The sequence below is a fragment of the Capricornis sumatraensis genome, chromosome 7 (assembly GCF_032405125.1).
Source record: "Capricornis sumatraensis isolate serow.1 chromosome 7, serow.2, whole genome shotgun sequence".
Lineage (NCBI taxonomy): Eukaryota > Metazoa > Chordata > Mammalia > Artiodactyla > Bovidae > Capricornis > Capricornis sumatraensis.
The window spans coordinates 9,734,446-9,758,096 of NC_091075.1; the positions used below are offsets into that span (position 1 = coordinate 9,734,446).

The 23,651-nt window shown below is 37.1% G+C and overlaps 1 protein-coding gene across 1 annotated transcript in view; it reads right to left on the reverse strand.

Moving 5' to 3' along the window:
• The window catches only part of LOC138082013 (bifunctional heparan sulfate N-deacetylase/N-sulfotransferase 3), a 168,739-nt gene that overhangs the window by 23,187 nt on the left and 121,901 nt on the right, over positions 1 to 23,651 (reverse strand). The window contains exons 6-11 of the mRNA XM_068975221.1: positions 20,017 to 20,199; positions 17,727 to 17,823; positions 13,871 to 13,994; positions 7,943 to 8,117; positions 4,226 to 4,396; positions 2,448 to 2,557 (exon numbers count right to left, since the gene is read on the reverse strand). Coding sequence (XP_068831322.1) covers positions 2,448 to 2,557; positions 4,226 to 4,396; positions 7,943 to 8,117; positions 13,871 to 13,994; positions 17,727 to 17,823; positions 20,017 to 20,199 — 860 coding nt within the window. The remainder of the gene's footprint in view (positions 1 to 2,447; positions 2,558 to 4,225; positions 4,397 to 7,942; positions 8,118 to 13,870; positions 13,995 to 17,726; positions 17,824 to 20,016; positions 20,200 to 23,651) is intronic.

Consider the following 23,651-nt stretch of genomic DNA (forward strand, 5'->3'; position numbering starts at 1 on the left):
ATGCATTTTGTACACCTAGTCATCCCCAACATGTCCAAAGCACCAGAGAAACAACTTACCAGTACAGTTATCATAACAAGAATAACTAAATTTTGAGGGCAGGATTCAGAACCACTGCAAAGGGCATGGGTGAAGGAGAATTCAGACCTAAGTCAATGACATGAAATTCCAAATATTCTACAATAGGTACACTGCTGTTTTTTCCAAAGTGTGTCCGGCCAACTGATTGACAAGAGAATAGGAAAAGAAACTGAATGGCAGTACCTTATCTATATCAGCAAGGTGAGTGCCTGGGCAGCCCTGCTGGACCAGAAACTGTGGTTTCAGAGACTACACACATCTTATCTTGCTACTGCACCCACTGAGCCCCCAACCAGGCTACAGAACCATATAAGGGGTAATTTTAGTCAGATACATCCCAGGTGCAAAGTGACCCACAGTTCTTTGTATATAGTACTTTGCTTTGGTATTATTTCCTTTAAGTTTACACTCCCTTTACTTGGCAGTGGAGCTGAATAAAAAGCTTGTGCTGAGCTGGATACAAAGGGGAGAAGTACACAGCATGCAGGTCAAGGACCATTCCATAAGAAAAAGAGATTATGTCTTTATAAAATACTCCAATTCTTCTTTCTGAAATGCAATGCTTTGCTATATACTCTAGAAAAAAGATTCAAAGATAAGCCAACTTGAGTTAGAAACCTGTTTAGAAAATAAAAGCTTTCTTTTCTAAGAGATACTTAAAAAGACATAAAGAAGAAAGTGGGCTCGAATTTCTAACTGAAGCTAAAATCACTCAGTTTTTTTTAAGGTCAAGCTGAAAGTTAAATACCTGAGACTAGTGTCTGTATTGGTACTTAACTCAGCTCACCAAAGCTCTGATAGGACTCTCACTATAGAAAACATGAAGGTCAGAAGGTTAACAGTAACAACAGAGTAAATGACTCTTAGAGAGGAAGCTCAAAACTCTTGAGTTCCACCTGTTCCTTTGTCCTCTAAATCAAAATATCTCTCTTACATGTGTGTCTCTACATATGATTTAGGCAAGATGTTTGCAATATTAGATGGCTGTCTGCAAACCTTTTACTGTAAGGGATGGTGAAAAGTAAAGGAATCCTGTATCTCACTTTCTAAACTGCTACAGCATGAAGAGTACAATGAAAAGAGAAAATTGATCTTAGAACTGAGTTTTATACTGAGAAATAGAATGGAAGAATCCCATAATACAGTCTTAATTGGTTTCTTTAAGGCTGTCTATAACCCTAAAATTATATAGATATTACATATATGTAAAATATAAAATTATATTATATATGTAATATATATATTACAGTGAGAGCCAGGTCCATGGCTCATCCAACTCAGGCTCTCTCAGTTGCTTGTTCCAGTTGCATGTGAAAAAGGAAGAAACACATCCCTCACACACCTGATTACTGGGCTTCCCAGGAGGCTCAGTGGTAAAGAACCTGCCTTGCCAAGCAGGAGACGTGGGTTCAACCCCTGGGTTGGGCAGCTCCCATGGAGGGAAGCATGGCAACCCACTCTAGTATTCTTGCCTGGAGAAGACACAGACACAGGAGCCTGGCGGGCTACAGTCCATGTGGTCATAAAGAGTTGGACACTCACAAGGAGTTGGACTAAGCGACTAAACAGCAACAACAGTAGCATAAATGGAGAAAGTCAGATGGAGGTTTTATTTAAAATGTTAGATAAAGCCCAGAGTCAGGATCAAAGTGAGGCAAGAGAGGCAGGTACCTTGGCCACTCACTCTCAGGTATTTGTGGGGTCCTTAAATCCTTGTTGCTTTTCTTGTGTCACCTTGGCCCCCACCCTGATGGAAGAGACTACCTCAGAAAATCAGTGGGAACCAGCAAAAGAAAACCAGACAAGAGCTGTAACAGCTGAGGCCTCTGAAGAAAAGGTGACAAGATTAGTCATACAGTGGGTAAAGACCAAAAATTGGAACTATGTGTAAGAGTAATAATAGCACCTCTCTCTCTGCTTATTCAACCACGTATTGGGCTATTTCTTGCTGTGTGATGTTCGTTTTTTAAAATTACACAAAAGAGAGAGGAGCTCATAAATCACCTAGTTCAAGAGGTCTTCTTATACTTCCAAGAGGTCTCAATGCTGTCTGGTTAAATAGGCTTAGTGCTTCCAACACAGTTCCAGTAACCTCTTTTACAGTTAGCTGTTGCTTTTAAGACTTAAAATGCTTTCTTCCTCTCTTTCCCTTCCAGAGAAAACTTCCCTAGTTAGAAATCAATAGAGGACTTGGGACATTTCATAGCCAAACTGTTGACATGTTCTTTCTCAAGTGGTTAACATCAACTGGAAAATAATCAGTATGTAAAGGGCAGCTAACTCAATAGCTGCATCACCAAACTACAGCTTCTCTAAAATCAGCTCTCTGCTGAAACTTCAATAAATTAATTAGAATATAAACTTACGTTAATGCTTCTGAGTAATTATAATGAGGAGAGACTCCTAGAAACTTCTGTACTTCATCCATTACTGTAGCAGGATCAGTTCTTAGCTGTTGCCCATCAATAATTAGCAGCTAAGTGACCAAAGGAAAAAAAAAAGACAATGCAAATTGGAAAAAGACATGTAATAGCATGATACAAAAATTCTGCACTTTGAATTTATTCCAAGAAAGACACTGTACTGAGGGGATTTGCATTCATTGTTGTTAAGACTTAACCAGGCCATCCTCATTAATGGCATGGAACAAAAAATAAATCACACTAATTAAATGCATTCATGTTTTATAGTTTGAGACGTCCTGCAAACACTATGAAAACAAAAAAATTTGAGAGTACCAAGAGAGCTTAAGAAAGGTAACTATAAAATCACAAATGAAAATCAATTTTAAAAACAGATAAAGCAATGATTCCATGATTCAAGGTGGGAAGAAGACTTGTAGGGAAGAAGAAAAGTGACTGGACCAGGTACCATGAGACAGAGGACATATTATCCATGATTCCAGTCAAAGGAGCAGCACTGTAAAGTTTTTAGAAATTCTTTGATAATCCATTTGGAGAAAAAGGTAAGATTCCCAGAAAACCTTAAAGTAAACAGAAGCTCCTCAACAGACTAAAGGGAAGAATTTGCTTGTTACTCTGGTGAGGGAAGAGGGTGGTCCCAGCAAGATAAATGACAGGGGATGGTGACGAAGGGCCATAATGCCTGGAAAGCAATTCCGGTTCCCACATCTTCTTGAGTGTTTCTATTTAGTTTACACCAGCATTGTTCATTAGAAATTCCTGTGTTGATGGACATACTGTGAGGCTGTGGTATCTAACTGGTGGCTACTGAACATTTGAAATGTGGCTAAAGTGACTGAGAAACAATTTTTAATTTTATATAATTTGAAAAGAAATATAAATAGCCATATATGCTTGCATGTATGGTATCATTGTGGCTGCTGCTGCTGCTAAGTTGCTTCAGTCATGTCCGACTCTGTGCGACCTCATAGATGGCAGCCCACTAGGCTCCCCCGTCCCTGGGATTCTCCAGGCAAGAACACTGGAGTGGGTTGCCATTTCCTTCTCCAGTGCCTGAAAGTGAAAAGTGAAAGTGAAGTCGCTCAGTCATGTCCGACTCTTCTCGACCCCAAGGACTGCAGCCTTCCAAGCTCCTCCATCTATGGGATTTTCCAGGCAAGAAGACTGGAGTGGGTTGCCATTGCCTTCTCCGATCATTGTGGCTAGCATGGTTCTAGACACACAGGTATACACTGTGTCTGATGTGATTAGATTGCTTTATGCAATCCAGTGTAGGGGCTGGTTTTGTAATCTAGGCTAACACTAGGCAAAAGAGAGAAACAAGGACGCCAAGGAAAACACAGGACTTGTGAAAAATCCAGCAAGGTGGTTCAAAGGGAAATAATGTCACTGAAAGCAAAACAGTGTTTGCCTTGTTTGGTTAAGAGGGTCTCAAGCTTTATTCTCAGAATCAGCATCAGGAGTATCAAGCTTCTGAAGCTCTTAACAATCAGGAAAGGCATGCACTAGAAAATAGGGCAGGGAGAATTATCCTGAAATACTTCTAGAAAGAGAGTTAGTTTTTCCACCTCTGCCTGTCATTGTTTGCCAGAGTCTCAGTTACAGCCAAAGAGTAAATGGCTAGTCATGTTTTAATGAGTAAAAAACGTCCTCTATCCTAGAGGCAAAGTCATTGACTTAATGAGACTGTACTATGATGTAGATTCTTATCGCTCCCTCACCTGAAAGGGGGGGAAATAAACAAGCCATCTCTCAATGTGGCTGGCATACCACCCTGGGACCAAACATCTCTTCTGCAAGGCTCTCAGCTCGGAGGGTGCACGGGGCCCAGCTGAGATCACTTCGTAGAAACTGAATTTCAGAGCCGCAGGGTCTTCGTGTGATCGCTGATGCTGTGATGAAAAGGTGGATAATTAAACCGACATGAACCATAGGCATAAATAATTAAAAACCAATCTCTGTGACAAGTCGCAAAGCTAAAGGAAGGAGTGCCTCACTGAGGGAGAGTTATTTGTTTTGCAATTAATAAAGGATGAAAATGCTTGCTTGGAGCATCAGGCTTTAAAATTACAACACTGATGAGAGTATATGTTTGAGAATTATTTGGTAGAGGCGGAATTCTTCATGATAGAATTTCTTAACCTATTTTTCTGAGTCATTTCCATAATTACAACACTGATGAGAGTATATGTTTGAGAATTATTTGGTAGAGGCGGAATTCTTCTTGATAGAATTTCTTAACCTATTTTTCTGAGTCATTTCCATAGTGTGTATATATATATTATTCTGAAAGTAAACTTTTGAAAGTTGTCTTAACACCTCCTTTCAGCCCGTAAGAAACCATTTATCATGTCCAGTTAATATCCATAATGCATAAAACACTCTGCCAGTTCTGCCAGATAGTTTTGTTCCATCTAGTAATGCAGTTTTAGATGAGAAAAAACCCTATGGGCTATTCAAATGGAGAAACTGGTGAAAACTCTTGACAAGTGCATTATCTGAAATCCACAGCTTTTATCATACACACTCTAGCATCTAAAAGCCAAGATTATTTTACCTAATGGTAACCTCTGCGATGAATCAGAACCACTTACTGTATAGAAAATGCAGATAGCAGCAATCCTAAAAGGAAAGCACTTCATAATGGCTCAGGCTCAGGCCCAGGGGTCTGAGGAAATCACCTTTTCCCTAAATTGACCAATAAATATTCAGGCTTAGTGGTGGGTCTGTGGATGTTTACCACATCTAGTTGAACAGCAAATTTGCTGCAATTGAGATTCAAATTACTATACTACAAACTCTACTAGACTTTGTTGAGGCCTGCATTTTGCCACTGTGGAGTGATTTATTTGTAATATTTAGGATGTTTTGTTAGCATTCAGTCTTGAAGCTTCCTTTTTCAGCAAATTCTCAATTTTTCAGGGGCTAAGTGGTTGCCAAGCTCCAATTTTCTGCTTCCTTTTGAGTCAATTAAGGCGTGTTTTCTTTTTTCTCTAGATACCTAGCAGTAAAGGTAAAAGGCGCAAGATCAAATCAGTCAATTTGCCGTGTTTTGGGTTTAAAGGATGGTTCTAGGAGTTGGGCATGACTGATTAGTGTGGAATTGTGGATTTCATTTTTCCAGGATGTCCACTCCCTGTTATGCGGAGTATTATCAATATGCCTGTTAAGATCCCATGATCTTTTCCTACTCTGTCCCAGCCATGAAACCTTTCCTGACAATCTGTTCTTTCTTTAGTGAACCTGGAAAAATGGCTTTTGTTTAAAAAAAGGACCCCATGCTGAGAAACTTTGTTCTCTAATATCATAGTTTGTCAGAAATTTAGATGTATGAGATCGGTGAGAATGCAGCATCCAGTCCTGCCTGGTGAATCAGAGCTTTTTGGGTCACTTTAATTCAGAGAAGCAGCCTTATTTCCAGCCCAGGTGCAGAGTTTCAGATAAAGGATATAACATTCCATGTTTATCTTAACTTTAGAGTTTCTAAGGAAGTAAGTCTCTTGGTCTGTTTTTCAGCCCTGGCCCTGCTTGCACCTATCAAACAGTTCATGTTAATTTTATCTACATTTCTCCCTATCATACAAATCCTCCCTCTCTTTAGGGAAATGCCTGATAGTTCTTCAAGTGTTCAGGCTCCTCCGCTGCAGCCAATTAATACATCTAACTTGTCCCTGGTGGTCTTTATCAGGTAGGCTTTATTACTCTGTAGGAGTCTATCTGTCACTTAACACTTTCTGATTTATACACTGGTTATTTAAACATATTTCTCCAATTAGACTGAAAGCAATCTCAAATGTAGCATCCACATTTGTTAATTTACTTTCAAATCATACTTAAAACAATGCTTTGCATGTGGTAGTCATTAAAATTATTTAATGAAGGGATGAACACATGAACATCAGGAAAGTGGTTTTTAAATTACAGAACTGAGGAATGATAACTAAGGATGCTATGCTATGCTGCTGCTGTTGCTGCTAAGTCACTTCAGTCGTGTCCGGCTCTGTGTGACCCAATAGACGGCAGCCCACCATCCCTGGGATTCTCCAGGCAAGAACACTGGAGTGGGCTGCCATTTCCTTCTCCAATGCATGAAAGTGAAAAGTGAAAGTGAAGTCGCTCAGTCATGTCCGACTCTTAGCGACCCCATGGACTGCAGCCCACCAGGCTCCTCTGTCCATGGGATTTTCCAGGCAAGAGTACTGGTGTGGGGTGCCATTGCCTTCTCCGTATGCTATGCTACGTCACTGCAGTTGTGTCCAACTCTTTGCAACTCTATGGACCCACCAGGCTCCTCTGTCCTTGGGATTCTCCAGGCAAGAATTCTGCAGTGGGTTGTCATGCTCTCCTCCAGGGGACCTTCCTGACCCAGGGATCAAACCCATGTTTCATTATGTCTCTCACATTTGGAGATGGGTTCTTCACCACTAGTACCACCTGGGAAGCTCCTAACTAAGAATAATACAGACTAAAGACACTGACTCTATTAATTTTGTTATGTTCTTATATTTAATATTGCTGTTTTTCATTAAACTTTTTCCACTTGGTGATTAATAAAATATCACTGAGGCAGTTTTTTTAGTATTATTTTTTAATATTTATTCCAGTAAAAATGTATGGTGTGTAAGTTTTATTATTAGAATCTGTTAAAATTCTTTCAAAGTGATCGTTTCTGTGCTAGGTTCTAACCAACATCATAATGGCAACGTTTATATGAGAAAGAGGCTTAAAACAGGGGACTCTGGCTGGGCTTTCAAGGATGAAGAACTCACTCTTATATTCTGTTTTGCTGCTAGGTTATTTCTTCAACACAAGCAGTTATTTAAGTTCTTTCAGAGTCAGGGTCATCAGTCTATGGTCCATGGGCTATATTCTGCTTGTTGTTTGTTTCTGTAAATAAATTTTACTGGAACACAGTTAGGCTCATTAATTTACATATTGTGTATGGTTGCTTCTGCAATACAATGGCAAGAGTTGCAATTATATGGCCTGCAAAGCCTGAAATATTTACTCTCTGGACCTTTATAGAACAAAACCTCTGACATCTGCTTCGGTGGAATCAGGTATATCTCTTGTCTGTAAAACTGAGATAATAGCAGCATTATATACATATTAGATGAAAAGAATGATTTTAAATGATAGCATTTTACTTTTAAAATACAGATATATAGAAGCACCTATTACAAGCACATAATATTTTGTTTGCTTTAATTTCTTCATTGTATTAATACATTTTAAATTAATCAAATGAATGCAAAATTAATAAAAACTAAAGGGAACATTTCTCTATGGAAACATAGGGAAATTTATCCACTTTCTTGAAGATATAAACCTAACAAATCTTTTTTGTTAAAACCTGAGGCGGTGACTTTTACTGAAAACCACCCTCCCTTCTCTATACTCCTCTTCTACTTGCTGGGTTTTGTCAGTATTTTCCTTACCTGGTACCAGGAATATGCTCGGTCTGATGGGTCAATGAGAATGGTGATGATCTTGGCTTTGGGGACCAAAGAAGCCGCCCTTTTAGGAGCTTCCTCTGAGTGGAAGTAGTTGGCACTCTTCTCAAATAGAAAATCAGTGGTAACATTAGATGGGACTGGGAAGAAATCCATGTACCTAGAAAGGGAATAGTTCTCAAAATGAAACTCTGGTTTCACTCATACACTGGTGAGTCAAAGATGGTAAAGGTGTCCCACAAACAAAATTTGTTTTCTAAAAAAAAAAAGGCTTTTTCTTTAAGGCATTTGTCCCACAAGCCTGTTACCAAGGAGAAAACATACAGAACACTAATAGTGTATTTTTAAAATGCTTTTCTAAATAAATTTTCTTTGTATTCTATTTATTATCAATAAAAAGGTATGGGGAATAACAAAAATGTAGATACAAAGGCACCAAGTGGCAATAATCACCCTAATTGTATAAAATGCATCTAAAAGCAGAAATATTTTACTGCATGAGCCTCTGGAGCCAGACAAATATGAGTGCTCAACCAAAAAGAAACTGGATCAAAACAAATAGTGTGTTTAGTTCAAAGGCATTTTAAACAGACTTAGACAAAACATCTTTACCTCATCACAAGAAAAGATAATTTAATTCCCACCAGTGTGTTGCCCTTATTCAACTATAAAGTGTCAAAGGGCAGAACAGATTTGGTGTGAAAACACTGCCTGTTTGCTTATTTTTTCACATAAAGAGCCATTTATATTGTATAGATTAATTCAGTTCAGTTCAGCTGCTCAGTCGTGTCTAACTCTTTGTGACCCCATGAATCACAGCACACCAGGCCTCCCTGTCCATCACCAGTTCCTAGAGTTTGCTCAAACTCATGTCCATCAAGTTGGTGATGCCATCCAGCCAGCTCATTCTCCATCGTCCCCTTCTCTTCGTGCCCCCAATCCCTCCCAGCATCAGAGTCTTTTCCAATGAGTCAACTCTTCACATGTGGTGGCCAAAGTATTGGAGTTTCAGCTTTAGTATCAGTCCTTCCAATGAACACCCAGGACTGATCTCCTTTAGAATGGACTGGTTGGATCTCCTTGCAGTCCAAGGGACTCACAAGAGTCTTCTCCAACACCACAGTTCAAAAGCATCAATTCTTCAGCGCTCAGCTTTCTTCACAGTCCAACTCTCACACCCATACATGGCCAGTGGAAAAACCATATCCTTGACTAGACGGACCTTTGTTGGCAAAGTAATGTCTCTGCTTTTGAATATGCTATCTAGGTTGGTCATAACTTTCCTTCCAAGGAGGAAGTGTCTTTTAATTTCATGGCTGCAATCACCATCTGCAGTGATTTTGGAGCCCCCAAAAATAAAGTCTGACACTGTTTCCACTGTTTCCCCATCTATTTCCCATGAAGTGACGGACCAGATGCCATGAGCTTCATTTTCTGAATGTTGAGCTTTAAGTCAACTTTTTCATTCTCCTCTTTCACCTTCATCAGGAGGCTTTTTAGTTCTTCTTCACTTTGTCCGTAAGGGTGGTGTCATCTGCATATCTGAGGTTATTGATATTTCTCCCAGCAATCTTGATTCCAGCTTGTGCTTCTTCCAGGCCAGCATGTCTCATGATGTGCTCGGCATAGAAGTTACATAAGCAGGGTGACAATATACAGCCTTGATGTACTCCTTTTCCTATTTGGAACTAGTCTGTTGTTCCATGTCCAGTTCTAACGGTTGCTTCCTGATGTGCATATAGGTTTCTCAAGAGGCAGGTCAGGTGGTCTGGTATTCCCATCTCTTTCAGAATTTTCCACAGTTGATTGTGATCCACACAGTCAAAGGCTTTGGCATAGTCAATAAAGCAGAAATAGATGTTTTTCTGGAACTCTCTTGCTTTTTTGATGATCCAGCGGATGTTGGCAATTTGATCTCTGGTTCCTCTGCCTTTTCTAAAACCAGCTTGAACATCTGGATGTTCATGGTTCACATATTGCTAAAGCCTGGCTTGGAGAATTTTGAGCATTACTTTACTAGCATGTGAGATGAGTGCACTTGTGTGGTAGTTTGAGCATTCTTTGGCATTGCCCTTCTTTGGGATTGGAATGAAAACTGGCCTTTTCCAGTCTTGTGGCCACTGCTGAGTTTTCCAAATTTGCTGGCATATTGAGTGCAGCACTTTCATAGCATCATCTTTCAGGATTTGAAATAGGTCAACTGGAATTCCATCACCTCCACTAGCTTTGTTCATAGTGATGTTTTCTAAGGCCCACTTGAATTCACATTCCAGGATGTCTAGCTCTAGGTGAGTGATCACACCATTGTGATTATCTGGGTCGTGAAGATCTTTTTTATATAGTTCTTCTGTGTATTCTTGCCCTCTCTTCTTAATATCTTCTGCTTCTGTTAGGTCCATGCCATTTCTGTCCTTTATCAAGCCCATCTTTGTATGAAATGTTCCCTTGGTATCTCTAATTTTCTTGAAGAGATCTCTAGTCTTTCCCATTCTGTTGTTTTCCTCTATTTCTTTGCATTGATCGTTGAGGAAGGCTTTTTAATCTCTTCTTGCTATTCTTTGGAACTTTCCATTCAGATCTTATATCTTTCCTTTCTCCTTTTCTTTCTGCTTCTCTTGTTTTCACAGCTATTTGTAAGATATTTGTTAGAATAATTATAGAAGTTTAAATAGTACATATTCCCAGATATGAAATACTATCAAATTTTCTAAGGTCAAGTTCCGTATCCTTAAGTGAGGTGAGATTTTTAACAAGCAGAGTGAAGACAGGAATACCTACCTGTAGCCTGAAGCACAGAAATGTAGGATGTAATGGAATTTGTATAATGTCAAATATAAGTGAATTCAACATATGATAATAGGTGTTTCTGAAGCATCAAAGAACATCTTTTGAAGGCAAAGGGGCCTCTTTAGAAAGGTCAGGCAAATTTAAAGTTTAGGGTTTCTTACATTTTATAATAAAGGCCTCACCCTCCAGACCTACACTGTCTCCAATTCATAAGCCACAATGATTTTGAGCTACCAAGACAAGGTAGTTCAATAATTAGTGAAAAAGAGAGCCAGTAACATTTATGTGGTGAGTTCTTTTTGCAGTGCGTTGTTTTCTCCCATGCACAGAATAAAGCTCCTAGAAGGATTCCAGTTGTTATCATATTACATAATTTGGCTGGTGCAACAAAGTGGTGTCTTCAAACTCAGCGCAGCACAGAAATCATTTTATGTTTTTCTGGAAATTGCTTCGTTGGTCATATGTCATGCTGGCGTTCCTTTCTTTTAGGGGTAAAGACATGTAAACATTTCTGGAAAGTTTGATCTGCTATCTGTTCTGGTCTACAGTGTATTAATAGAAGGTGCCAAAATTTAGGACACTTTTTAATTTAGATGCCCACACTTGTTCCGGGGGTGCTAAGGTCATGTCAAGTGTCTTATTGGTATCTTATTTGGTCCGAGCTTGCTTATTCTGGGAAAGGATCTAAAAATCACAAAAGAATGGCAGGAGGTACTGAATTCAGATAACTTTTAACATCTGAAAACTGTGCCACCTTCCTGGTAGTCCTCTATACCTACAGCACTTTAGGCCCTGAAATCATCCTCAGGCAGTTCTGGATCTTGGACCTAAACTCTATTGGTTTTGTCTGACTCCAGGGGCTCGTGGAAAAAGCAGGGGCCAGTTCTTGTTTGCTTATGTGCCCACATTTTTCTAATATGCTGGCTGGTACTTATGGGCACTTGAAAAGTATTTGCTGAATACACAAGATGATAAAGAATTCAGCTTCATATTTCCAGGGTGGAAACAGGTCCACATTTGGAGAATGTGAATTCAGGTTATTCAAAGAATTGGTGAGCAGAGTAGAGTGGTTTAATAATTTGGGGGTTAAACGTGAAATGCCTGCCTCATTTAAGCGTTGCTACTCCCATAACAGCTCAGAACTTTTTCTTAAAACTGAAAGATGTAAATTTTGCAACATTCCACATTTATTTATTTCTGGGTTGACCCTGTATTTCTAAGTGTTTTTACTCAGAGCCAGATAAAGATGTTTAGGGTTTCTAAATGTTAGCGGGGTTGTACGGCCCTCCATGTGCTGCTCCAACCATCCACTGCCTCCCCAAGTAATTATAAAAAATAATACCAAACCGTAGAATATAAAACTTAACTGTATGCCTACATCAAACATTTTTCTTAGAAATTCTGATTGCAAATCTTGGCTATTTTTGATCAAAGATGGAGTTTTTTCATTTTCATTTGCCCTGCTTTGCTTGTACCCGAGGCCTGTGTTTAGGTTGCCTGATAGGGAAGCCCTGGTTTTGCCCAGTTCTCCAGAAAGAACAGATCCATGTATCCAGGTTAACTAACTGTGCCTGGGCTAATTCTATAAGTGACCTTGGCACACTGAGACACACAGACTTCAACCTTGTGGCTCTGTTGTCTTAAAGGGACTGCTGAGGTGCTAACATTCAGGGACAGGCAAGGCCAGCCTAAGGACTGAATACGTTTGCTGTCCTTGAGAGCCAAACTCTAGTTATTGCTAATAGATTGATATTTAGTTATTGTTGTTTGTATTAACTGCCTTTTATAAACGCATAATTTGTCAATCAAAATGTTTACAATTAGGATATTTTTAGCAAGTTATCATTAAAATCTTTAATTGATCTTTCGTTTTCTACTTATTTATGCCATCTCTTTGGAGACCACTTAAAGGACTGTTCATTCCTGTTATAGTCCCTATACACATTACTGTCTTAGGAACAGCTTTGTTTTTTAAATTGAATATTCTCACAGTTATTCTTAAGTGGGATCTAAGTATTACTGCATTCCTCTCTACTTCCAAAGCAGTTTTAAATCAATCCCTTTAATCTTGATGTAAACAAGGACTAAATTTTTTATTCTGCTGTATACAAGCATATTTATTTGAGTCAGTGGGAAACAGCAGCTGAAGTAGTTGATGGATCCTTGACTCTCACAGCTATTATTTAATACTACATAATTAATCAGTATCAACCAGTGTGCTGAAGAATTGGCAAGAAAATATATAATAGTTAGAATATATATAAATCCTAGCAGGAGCTCAGCTTGTACTCAATCCATTTCTTTAGCTTTCCATTTGGACTGCTCACAAGCAAACCTTGAGGGCATTGATACATATAAAATAGAGATCATGCAATCTGACAACAGAAGTTAATATATAACACCTTATGCTAAACTACACGCAAAATGTTTATGTTCATGCTCTATAGTGGTTATAAGAATTTACTTTTACACCACTTTCTGCACAGAATTTGTATATTATATTAAAAGACTTCTAGATACATTTTAGGAGTAACACGTTTGTTTGTAACACCTATTCCTCCTACATTACCTATTTTGTGTATAGTAGACATTTTAAGTTTTAATTTTAATTAACTCTTTTCTTCAGATGGCTGATATGGTTCTAATTTCAAAGGCCCAAAATCAAATTTTGTATATTGTTGATAGCTTTTAAAAAATAGCTTTCATTACTCATGAAATGCATACACATGTCTAACTTTATTTATTTACCTTTTGTACCAAAGTAAAATAGTATATGTGAACTGTAGCATCACTTTGATGTACAGTACATAAGAACAGAAAATTATGAAAGTGTTTTCTTAAGAGTAGAGAAAAATGAAATTCTTGTGTATTAGGTATTTCTCTTTTTATTTGTAATTACCATCAAAGATAATTAATGCAAGTTAAAGTTACACATGAGTCTCTCGAGGTGACAAATCCCTTCATAAACTGAGAAAAGTTTGTTTCTGTGCTCCTTCATGTCATTTAATCAAGGCACAGAGATAACTACTGTTTGAGGCTAACAGACTTAAATGTTGATTATAAGCACTAATTTAATACTGTGCATAGTACATATACTTTTAGATTTATACTAATAACCCATCTTACCAATCAATCCCCCTGTGGTAGTTATTTCTATTAAAGAACTGTACCTCCTCAAAGGTTTTTGGGCTGGGGGAGTTACTAAGGATGGAAGGATGCATAACCAGGAACAAATACAAAGCAGTGGTTCCTGAAAAGACAATAGAGGTTCAGAGATTAATTGAATGAAAACAGTTTCTTACTATTAGCATTCAAGTTGTTAATAAACTGTATTACAATGATCCAAACACATACATATAAGTAATCCTTGAATTAAATTGAATAGATAACCAGCATCTTAAGAAATGAATTCTAAAAAATGAGGACTGTGTTATGTGAGAAAAGGCCTGTTGTAAGAACTGCAAGAACAGGCTTTTGACCTCAGTTCAGTCATTGACTTTGGCTTTTTGCTTTGTCTTATCAGTGGAAAATCACCTGCCTTAATCATTTGTTAGGCTTTCTCTGAGGACAAAAAGACATATTGTGCCTGAAGATATTTTGATATTAATAAAGTACCATATAAATGAAAGACATCATAATTGAACATACTATATTAATACTTGGCTTCCCCTATAAAGTTCCTCCCAAGGCCTATGAAAGCTTATTAATTTGAGACAGAATATAAACTTTTAACCAGTTTGTTTGTTTGAATGTACTTACATACCTATACAAAGTAGTGTCAAAATTGTTTAAATTGCTAAATTTGGAAAAAAAAAATTGATGCCTTTTCTTGATGACATAACACAATTTGCATTTTTAGAAAGAGGGTGACATATCATAGGTACCCATATAGATTTGTTCGAATAACTCTTGTCAACAGCAATATTGTCTAAAACAATGAATTGGAAGAGGCAGTGTTCCTAGATTTTATATGAAGCAAACAATGAACATTTTATCTACAATCATAGATAACTATAGGGAATGAAACACAGTAATCTATGCTATACAAGGTAAAAATGATCTTCACAAACTCGACTTAAAACAGTGGTTCTCGAACTTTAGCATGCATCAGGTTCACCTGAAGTGAAAGTCAAAGTCACTCAGTCGTGTCCACCTCTGCGACCTGGAATTCTCCAGGCCAGAATACTAGAGTAGGTAGCTTTTCCCTTTTCCAGGGGATCTTCCCAACCCAGGGATCGATCCCAGGTCTCCTGCTTTGCAGGTGGATTCTTTACCAGCTGAGCCACAGGGAAGCCCAAGAATATTGAAATGGGTAGCCTATCCCTTCTCCAGGGGATCTTCCTGACCCAGGAATCGAACCAGGGTCTCCTGCATTGCAGGCGGATTCTTTACCAACTGAGCTATTAGAGAAGCCCCAGGTTCACCTAAAGGGCTTTAAAACAGAGCTGGGCCTGATCCCAGAGTTTCTGAGTCAGCACACTTCAAGAATCATTGATTTACAAGAAATACGGGACAAAATAAAAAACTTGTTGGGAAAAAAACAATGTTCCATTACTTGAAGTCCATAGTAAAGCTTTCTAGAGCATACTTCAGAGTCTGATAACTTCTAGGATCAAGAGTTTTATTTCTAGCACTTACCAGCTGTTTGAACTTGAACAAAAAATATATGACCTGAGTCTTAGTGTTCTTATCCGTGTAGTAGGGAAGAAAATACTTAGCTATCACAGCTTTATGAGGGTCAAGTGAGGTAATCTATTTAAAAATAGTTAAAAAGCTCAATATCTGAATATTGTATTTTAAAAAAATAACATTTTTTGGGCTAAAATTCATTAATACATTTTAAAAAAACTGAACAGAATATAGTGTTTGTAAAGGCAAAAAGAATAGCTATTACAACATGAAAGAAGAAAACAGGGCAATCCTTTCTGAGATCAACTGATAAAATTCTTTTCTGAATTTTATTTTTAAGGATTGTATTGCATCATATTACTTGCTTTTAATAGCATTAATAAGCTATGAGCATTAATAAGACAAGCAAAAAAAAATGAATACAATCTAATTATCTGCCTAGTCAGTAAAAGGCACACTGTAATTTATCAGTAGTCAAAAAATTAAGTTGTGGTTTCTGAATTCTATCTTTACCTACTCATATTCTTGGGTCTGAATAAACTGTCATGTGTGTGTGTGTATTTCAACAATATAATCATAGACACAAAACCAGAAATTCAAAAATTAAAAAAAAAAGCTTCAGGTTTTCTGTTTTTGTTAGTTTCAACACCAAAAATATTTGAATATCCAGATGACTATACCTTTATGCAAAATTATTCAGAAAAATACTTTTGGCAAAACTAAAGATTAAAAATAAAGTGAATTAATTTTTATGGAATTGATACAAGAAGCTATGTCTGTCCACTTAAAAAATAACCTCATAAAATATCAATAGATACAATATGGATGAATCTCAAAAGCAATATGCTAAGTGAAGGAAGTCCAACACAAAAGATACTTTATATTTCCATTTATGTTAAATTCTAGAAAGGCCAAAACTACAGTGCCAGAAGGTGGTTTTCTGTGACTAAGGATTGGGGAAGGAAAACTGACTAGAAAAAAGATGCGGAGAAACTTTTTAGGGAGACAGAAGTGCTCTAAATCTTAAATGTTGTAGTGGTTACACCACTGTGTACAATTTCTAAGATTTATAAAACTATGCATTTAAAGTTGTTGAATTTTATTATATGTAAATTATATCTCTATAAAACAGAAAATTTCAATTTCTATAAAAAGGATTTAAAAATTCCCTTCCAAAGGTAAATGTCATATATAAATTGTAACATAAACATTTGGAAAGCCAGTTGGGCAGAAGATGATAAGTAATGATTCTGCCATGTAACCATGACATTAAAATGTCTGCGTATCTCGCGCAACACAAGAGGAAGTCTATCCTGCAGGGCTTTCTGAAGCAAACTTGATCTGCCAAGCTTCCGAGAGAAGATGCGACCGTTCATGACAAAGCTGTGTGATGACAGTGGGAGTTCGCGAAAGAAACTTTAGTTTAAATGTCTTTCTAGTTGCTTCTTGACTGTAAATAAGGACAAGTGAGATAAATAAGGATAAGAGAAGTACATGCCATATTCATTTGTTTTCAGATTGGTATTTGTAAATGGGACTAAGAGAAAATGAATAGGTTAACTTAACTGTGTATATTACATAGAAGTGTCCCAAGTTATTTCTAGAGAAATAAGGAAAGGAAGTGTATTCCCCTTAGAAGGGATATGAAATGGCTGCTCTCTGAGAAGCTAGAAACGAAGAGCCCCAAATAATTTATCATGCAGGATACAGCTTGAATGTGTGGCATTTTTAAAGCTTCCACTGGGCTTCATTTTAATACTGTTTCTTAAAGAAACAAGAAGTTTATGGGAAAAACTGCACATCAACTTAAAAAAAGGTGCCAGAGATTTCTTCTGGTTATGAATAAATATCTTTCTTAATACAAAGTAACACAAAGTTTTGTTTATGCTTAGGAATTCTGCTTGTCAAACATCCTTTATAAACTTTTGGAAAATAGTCATTTCTACAAGAAATAGTTTAGAAATAAACTGTATCAGGAAGATGTCAGGAAAAGGCTAAATTTCTGGAAGATTTATAGGTACTTACATGTGTCCATCTTGAAATTTGATGAAATCTTGTAAGTCACTCTTCAAACACAGGATTAGTTTTGATTTTAGAAATGTTAATAGCAGCAATTTTCAATTAGGATCTTTGGGGAAAAAGTAACATTCGCCACCAAATTGAATGCTGGATATTCCAACTATGTAATATCTATTTTCATCCTTTTTACTTAAAAATTCAGCTCAACAAAGAGAATAAAATGTTATTCATTCATCAGTATTTATAGGGAGTTTGAGAAGTCATTGTGGCAAGAATTCACTGTGTAGTCATCAGGATTTTTATACATGTTGATTATAACATAAAAAGCTCTCACCAGTTTTCTGGGGTCCTATTACCAAGAATTTTGGTAAGCGATCACAGGTTTTTTCTTTAGACCAAATGTCTCTGTGGCGTTTGTCATCACAAGGATTCTAAAAAGGAGAAACAACAGAGACGTGTATTTTTTGTGGCTGCCCGTTGTGTGCTAGAGTTTTTCAGCTTCTGTCATTGAAAAGACATCCCCAGAAACAAGGCTATGGTGGCTCCCTCTTTTAAACGAAAGTCGTGAAGTGGCATCCATGGAGGATTTCAAATAAGTTGTTTTCCATCCTGAAGGTGAGTGTTGACTGAGGAGGTGAGGGAGGGGAGACATTTCCATTATGGGTAAACAGCTTCACAGCACTGAGGGTTTAATTTTTTTTTTCTGCTATTGGCGGTTCTATGTCTTGATTGTGTGTGGTTTAAGTTTTAAAATAGTGAGCTTGTTGGGCAGAGGCTGTGCTTGCTTGCCCTGCTAACCTAGAAGAGGATACAGTCTCAGCACTGAAATATATAAGGTGTCAGATTTTTATTCTAAGTAACTTCGAGCTTTCCTGCTGTGCTTCAAAAGGAGATGGATCTGGTCATAATAATAATACTGTTTAAAGAGACAGCAGATTCCTTTCAGCTGCTTTCAGAGGTCAGTAAATGTATGTCTAAAACTATAACTTTACAAACTATGATGCTAAAAAGCACTAAATGTCTGCAAAAGGGTAAAATGAGGGTGAATTACTACCTTAGGGAATCTGCTTTTGGACAATAGTACTTAAATCAAACTCACTGTGCAAACTCCATCTAGAATATCCTTAATTTTATCCGCTAGCTGCATATTATACATAAACAATTACGGCACTTTTAATACTTTTCAGGAATAGGCAAATGGGACAGCGCTCTACTTCTATTCAACTAATACTACATGTGTAGTTAAACACACCTGCTTATTTAGCATAAACAACAGATTTTAAGACTAAGGTGAGGGTTTTTTTTTTTTTTTTAGCTCTTGTTCTAGGAAAAAAGTGGTTTCAACTGAAATAATAATGATTACAATTTTAAAATAAGGTGTTAAATTAGCAGGAAAGATTCATATCTTTCCAGTGGCTGACACTTGGTGATGTTCTGGAGTGGTTAAAATAAAAAGACAGATGTTTTAAAAATCTTAACTGCCAAATAGTATGCAGTGATATTTCTACAACCACCAACTTTAACCTACTAAAATATATAGCTATGTTTCTTCTTGGGGTTATCTGTTTGTGCCTATGAGGCAATTAGCTCAAATTCACAGATAAATGAATAGAATATAAGTGCAGAGCTTACTGCAACTTCAATGTGTGGAATTTACTGAGTTCTACTTCTAAACAACAACAACTTCTGAAGATTGTTATTATTATACCATCAGCTCTGTCAGTAATTCTCACTTAGAACCGTGATGCAGAGTGCACTGTCTGGAGCCATGTGGCCCAGAATTCATTACCATTCTGTCACACAACAGCTGTATGCCTTAGGTGTCTCAGCCTCTCTGTGTTGCCCCAGTTTCTTTATCTGTAAAATGGGGGTAGTAACGATACCTCATAGGGTAGCTGTGAAGACTGAATGGAAGCATGTGTAAAGAACTCGGTCACACAGATGACAGGCACTATGCAGCTACTTGCTAAGATTATTACTTTCCCCAGGTCGTGGGGTGGGCAATTCAGGCTCAAAGTGTGTTTCTGTAATTCTAGGACACGTAGAGTGTAAGCTTTGAAATCTGGGTTATGCTTGGAACCGTTTGAATATGCCATATTTACTAGACATTTTCTCTCAAGAAGCTCAGTGATTTTGCCTCTAAACATTTTCCCCATGTCCAAAGTAATACCTGACTAATGTTTTTGCCTATATTCTGCAGCTGTCGGTGACCCTGTGGTTCAGAGGCAGATAGCAGTTCTGAATTCTCACCTGCCCTTTTAATGTCGTTTAGTCACGAGAGGTATATGGATGTGTTCAAGGCCGACTCCCTGTCTAACACATACCTAAAACCATCTTCTGTTGTGTCAACCTACTGCAATCTGCAAATTGATTCCTCACTCCTGATTGAATATATGACATCCACTGACCGTCTCACTGAGCTTTCAGCATTCATAGTTTCTAAAGGGCCTGGGAACAGAGAATCTGGCCCACTATGAAGTTTCTCAAATCTACTAACATTTCCAAAATGTACATTATCCCCCCTCCACCTCCGCCCGATGCCTTCACTTTTCAGATTTGTATTAACTCATAGAACATATGTTTGTGGGATTAATTAATTATACCAATTATTGACCCAATCTTACCTGCCAGAGAGGGTCTTTTTGATCAGGAAAGAGCTCAAAATACTTGTGAGCCAGCTGCACTGGAGGCAGAGTCTGAAGTCTCAAGTTGGTCCAGCTCTGCACGAAGTTGGCCAGGTTGACAAATGTGTATAATCCTAGCCGGTCATTCCCATAGTTAGACAAATGGGTCATGAAAATGCTGATCTGAAAAAGGCAAGTGAACTTCAGCATAAACACAAGTGATTTTCACCCTAGGGGGCAGTGCAACCATAGCAATGCTAGTTTTTCTAAAGAACTCTTTGCATAGGGTTTCAGTTCATGAAATGTTTTGGAATTTTGGACATATCTCAGATATTCTCACTATATTAATGCACTACGGAGGATGGATGTATTATTAGTAAGACATGGTGAGCATTTTTTCTGAGGTTTTAATGTATTTCATAACGAAAAATGAGTCCAGCCGCCATAGCCCCTGTTAGTGCAGCTAGACCGATGCTGAATAACATGTCCTCGATGTTCACACATAACGGCTTTCTGATATGTAAACTATTCATAATTTGAGGTAGTAGGAGGGTGGGATTCTGTAATATCAGTCAACTTAATTTGGTTTGTAACATAGTACATAAAGTTAATGGACATAAATAATCAATGAGTTGTCATTATTAGCATTAGCTGAAAATCCTCTGATTTGTATTTATCAGAGGCCATAATGACAAAAGACCAGCAACTGAAGTTTTACTAAGATAACTATCAACTATTTTCTATCCATAATACTCTGAAAGTCTTTTCCATATTTATTGAGTCTACTGTTTATCAAATACCCCGAAGAAAAGTTTTCAATGCTTCAATAGGTAAAATAAATTCTTCCTATGCAAGCAGGTATCCTAGATCAAATCCATAAATTGAAAAAAAAATTATAGCAAACATGGGGAACTTTTTATAATGAAATAAATTTGAATTCTGTAGGTTTAATTAGATTGGTAAGGAATGTAGAAAGGGCATTTTTATAGCTATTAGTTTAAGTGAATGCAAATAGTTTTTTTGGTTAGTGTTGACAAATGGAAATAATTCTGCATGAGATTTCCAATAGCAATGAAAACCACTGTGACATTTATGCTGCTATAAAAAGATCATAAAAATAATTCATGTAATAATAGTATGATCCTAAAATATATAATGTCATATGAATGAATAGTAATAATGGTTATTTTAATCATCATAATAATGAACATAATAGCTTCATTCATTAAGTGACAGAAATATTTAAGAAAATTTATTGAGGTAAAGTGGTAGTGATGAAAATTTTGATGTAGAGAAGCAGAGAAATACAGTTACTTGCAACTATGAATAAAAGGAAACAGTGATATCCTATATTCTATTGAACAAATCACACAGACTTTAACATGAAAAATTTCAAGTATGATCAAGGATGTTTGTGTTTCTATTCATGCTGCCTGATTGTATTTTAAATCTTAGAATTTTAAAGACAAAAATACTTCCAGGGTGATTTTAAATAGCTACCAGCACACCGATGCACTCGTGGAGTTGCTTGGTGAGATTTTTACCATTTAGGGTATTCGGGGAAAATGAGACTTTTAAAACTTAACCTTCTGGTTATTATGATATTTTTTTTAGTAGTTTCAATTGTTTGAGTTTTCTCACCCTCTCCTTTCTTCCTTCAAAATTCATCAAAACAGTAGGCTATTGAGAGACTTAAGAAAATCATTCTTAAGTTTGGAAGTTCTTTTCTAATATCTACTATAAGCAGTCTTTCATTATTTGTTTTATATGCCACATTTTTCACTATAGTCCAATAACAATGGCAAAATACTTAATGTTGCCTTTCTACTAATTTTTTCATACAGTGTAAAAAATATATATGTTAACCTAGCTAGCCACTAATTCAAAATTTATTGCTTTATTTTTATGAAAAATTTATCAAAAAAATCTGTGTCTGCATTTCACTTGAACAATATCTGCATTGAACAGAAAATGAAAAACTTAGAGATACTGTGTGACTTTCTGACACAAGTGCATTTGACACCCCTTTGAATTTGTTTTCAACACTGGAGAGCACTTTATGCTGCGACACTTAAACCATAGCGCCACATTTTCACTTGTGTTCTTTCTGGTAAAAACAGAAGTGACCCAAAGTGAGTATGAGCTGGTTGTTGACACTGCTTTTGCTGAAACTGAACCTGATGGGCAAGAATTAAGGTTATACTTATAAGGTGTTGAACTTAATCCTGTAAAAGAAAAGCTACTTAACCTCCAACCAGCAAACCTTTCCTAAGTGTGAAAGTTTCCTAAGTTTCAATTCTATTTTTGTATGTCTACTTTAACATGATGCAAAGTGTACCATTAGCAAAAGGACTGTGTCAGAGTGATGGTTTTGTGATGATTGTCATCTCATGACACCATTCTAGGCTTTGGACTCGAGCCAGGGATTTGTTTTGTGCTCCATAAAAAGAATATAATTGGTCAGGACATGAAGCGTCTCAATTTCTTTTTAAACTCTTTTCTAGGGGGTGAATCATAGTTTTCTCGCCACATATACTGTTGTATATATCTTTTTTTTTTTTGATGAACATGTAGCCTCTCCAAGTTTTCTTTATTATTTTTTAGTTAGGAAGGGATGCACAACAAGCAACAGGCCAGGTGGGAACAGATTATATAAGGAGAAGGTTTCGGTTAAAAATTAGCTTGCTTTCCAAATTGTATTTCTTCTTTTGTCCTGATCTGTGACAACTCTAGTGACCCTTTACTTCTTGGCAATCCCTCACCTGGCAGCAATGTCTGCACAGACTAGAAAGAAATGAAGAAGGAGTTGGAAAAGGTTGCCATTTCAGGGAAAGTAGATATTAATCTTTTCCTAAAGAAGATGCCTTTATAATTTTAAGAGCGTTTCAAAACTGAGGGGTTTTGTTTGTTTTGCTTTAAACAAGGATTGAATGTATCAAAATAAGTTACGCTTACTATAGATACAGAATCCAATGAGAAGGAAAATGTCAAAGGAAGTTGCAACTGCATTTCTATAACAGTTTTTGCTGTAAGCCTACTGCAAGCAATTTTTGTTGTTACTCAAAAGACTGCTTAAAATTCAAATCATTGGAAATTACCAAAGGCATAAAATCTATCTGATTAACAGCTGAAAGCAATTTTAGCCCAATTAACATATATTTGTATAGCCAGATACTTATAATTTTTTTCTGTAAAGGCAAAGGTGAATGCCAAACATCATATATCCTGGCATTTATGAGAACGAAACAGTTACCAGTTGTAAAACAGTGACTCAGAGAAAGATATGGGAAGTTTTATCTACACTTTCCAGCTTAATCATGTGACTTGGATAAGTTCCAGGCAGAAGAGATGAATGAACTGCTACCAAGAAGAATAAGGAGCAAATCATAGGTCTTGGTGCAAACGCAGTTGACAATGCAGTAATTACTCTGCTTTGAGAAGGTCAGGAGGAAGAGAGACAAAATTTAGGTGGAAAAACGTATGTTATCAATACTTACATTTGTTATAAACTATGCCATTTATGGGGCTTCCCAGGTGGCACTAGTGATAAAGAAACCGGGTGCCAACGCAGGAGACGTAAGAGATGGGGTTTGATCCTTGGGTCGGGAATAGCCCCTGGAGGAGGGCATGGCAAC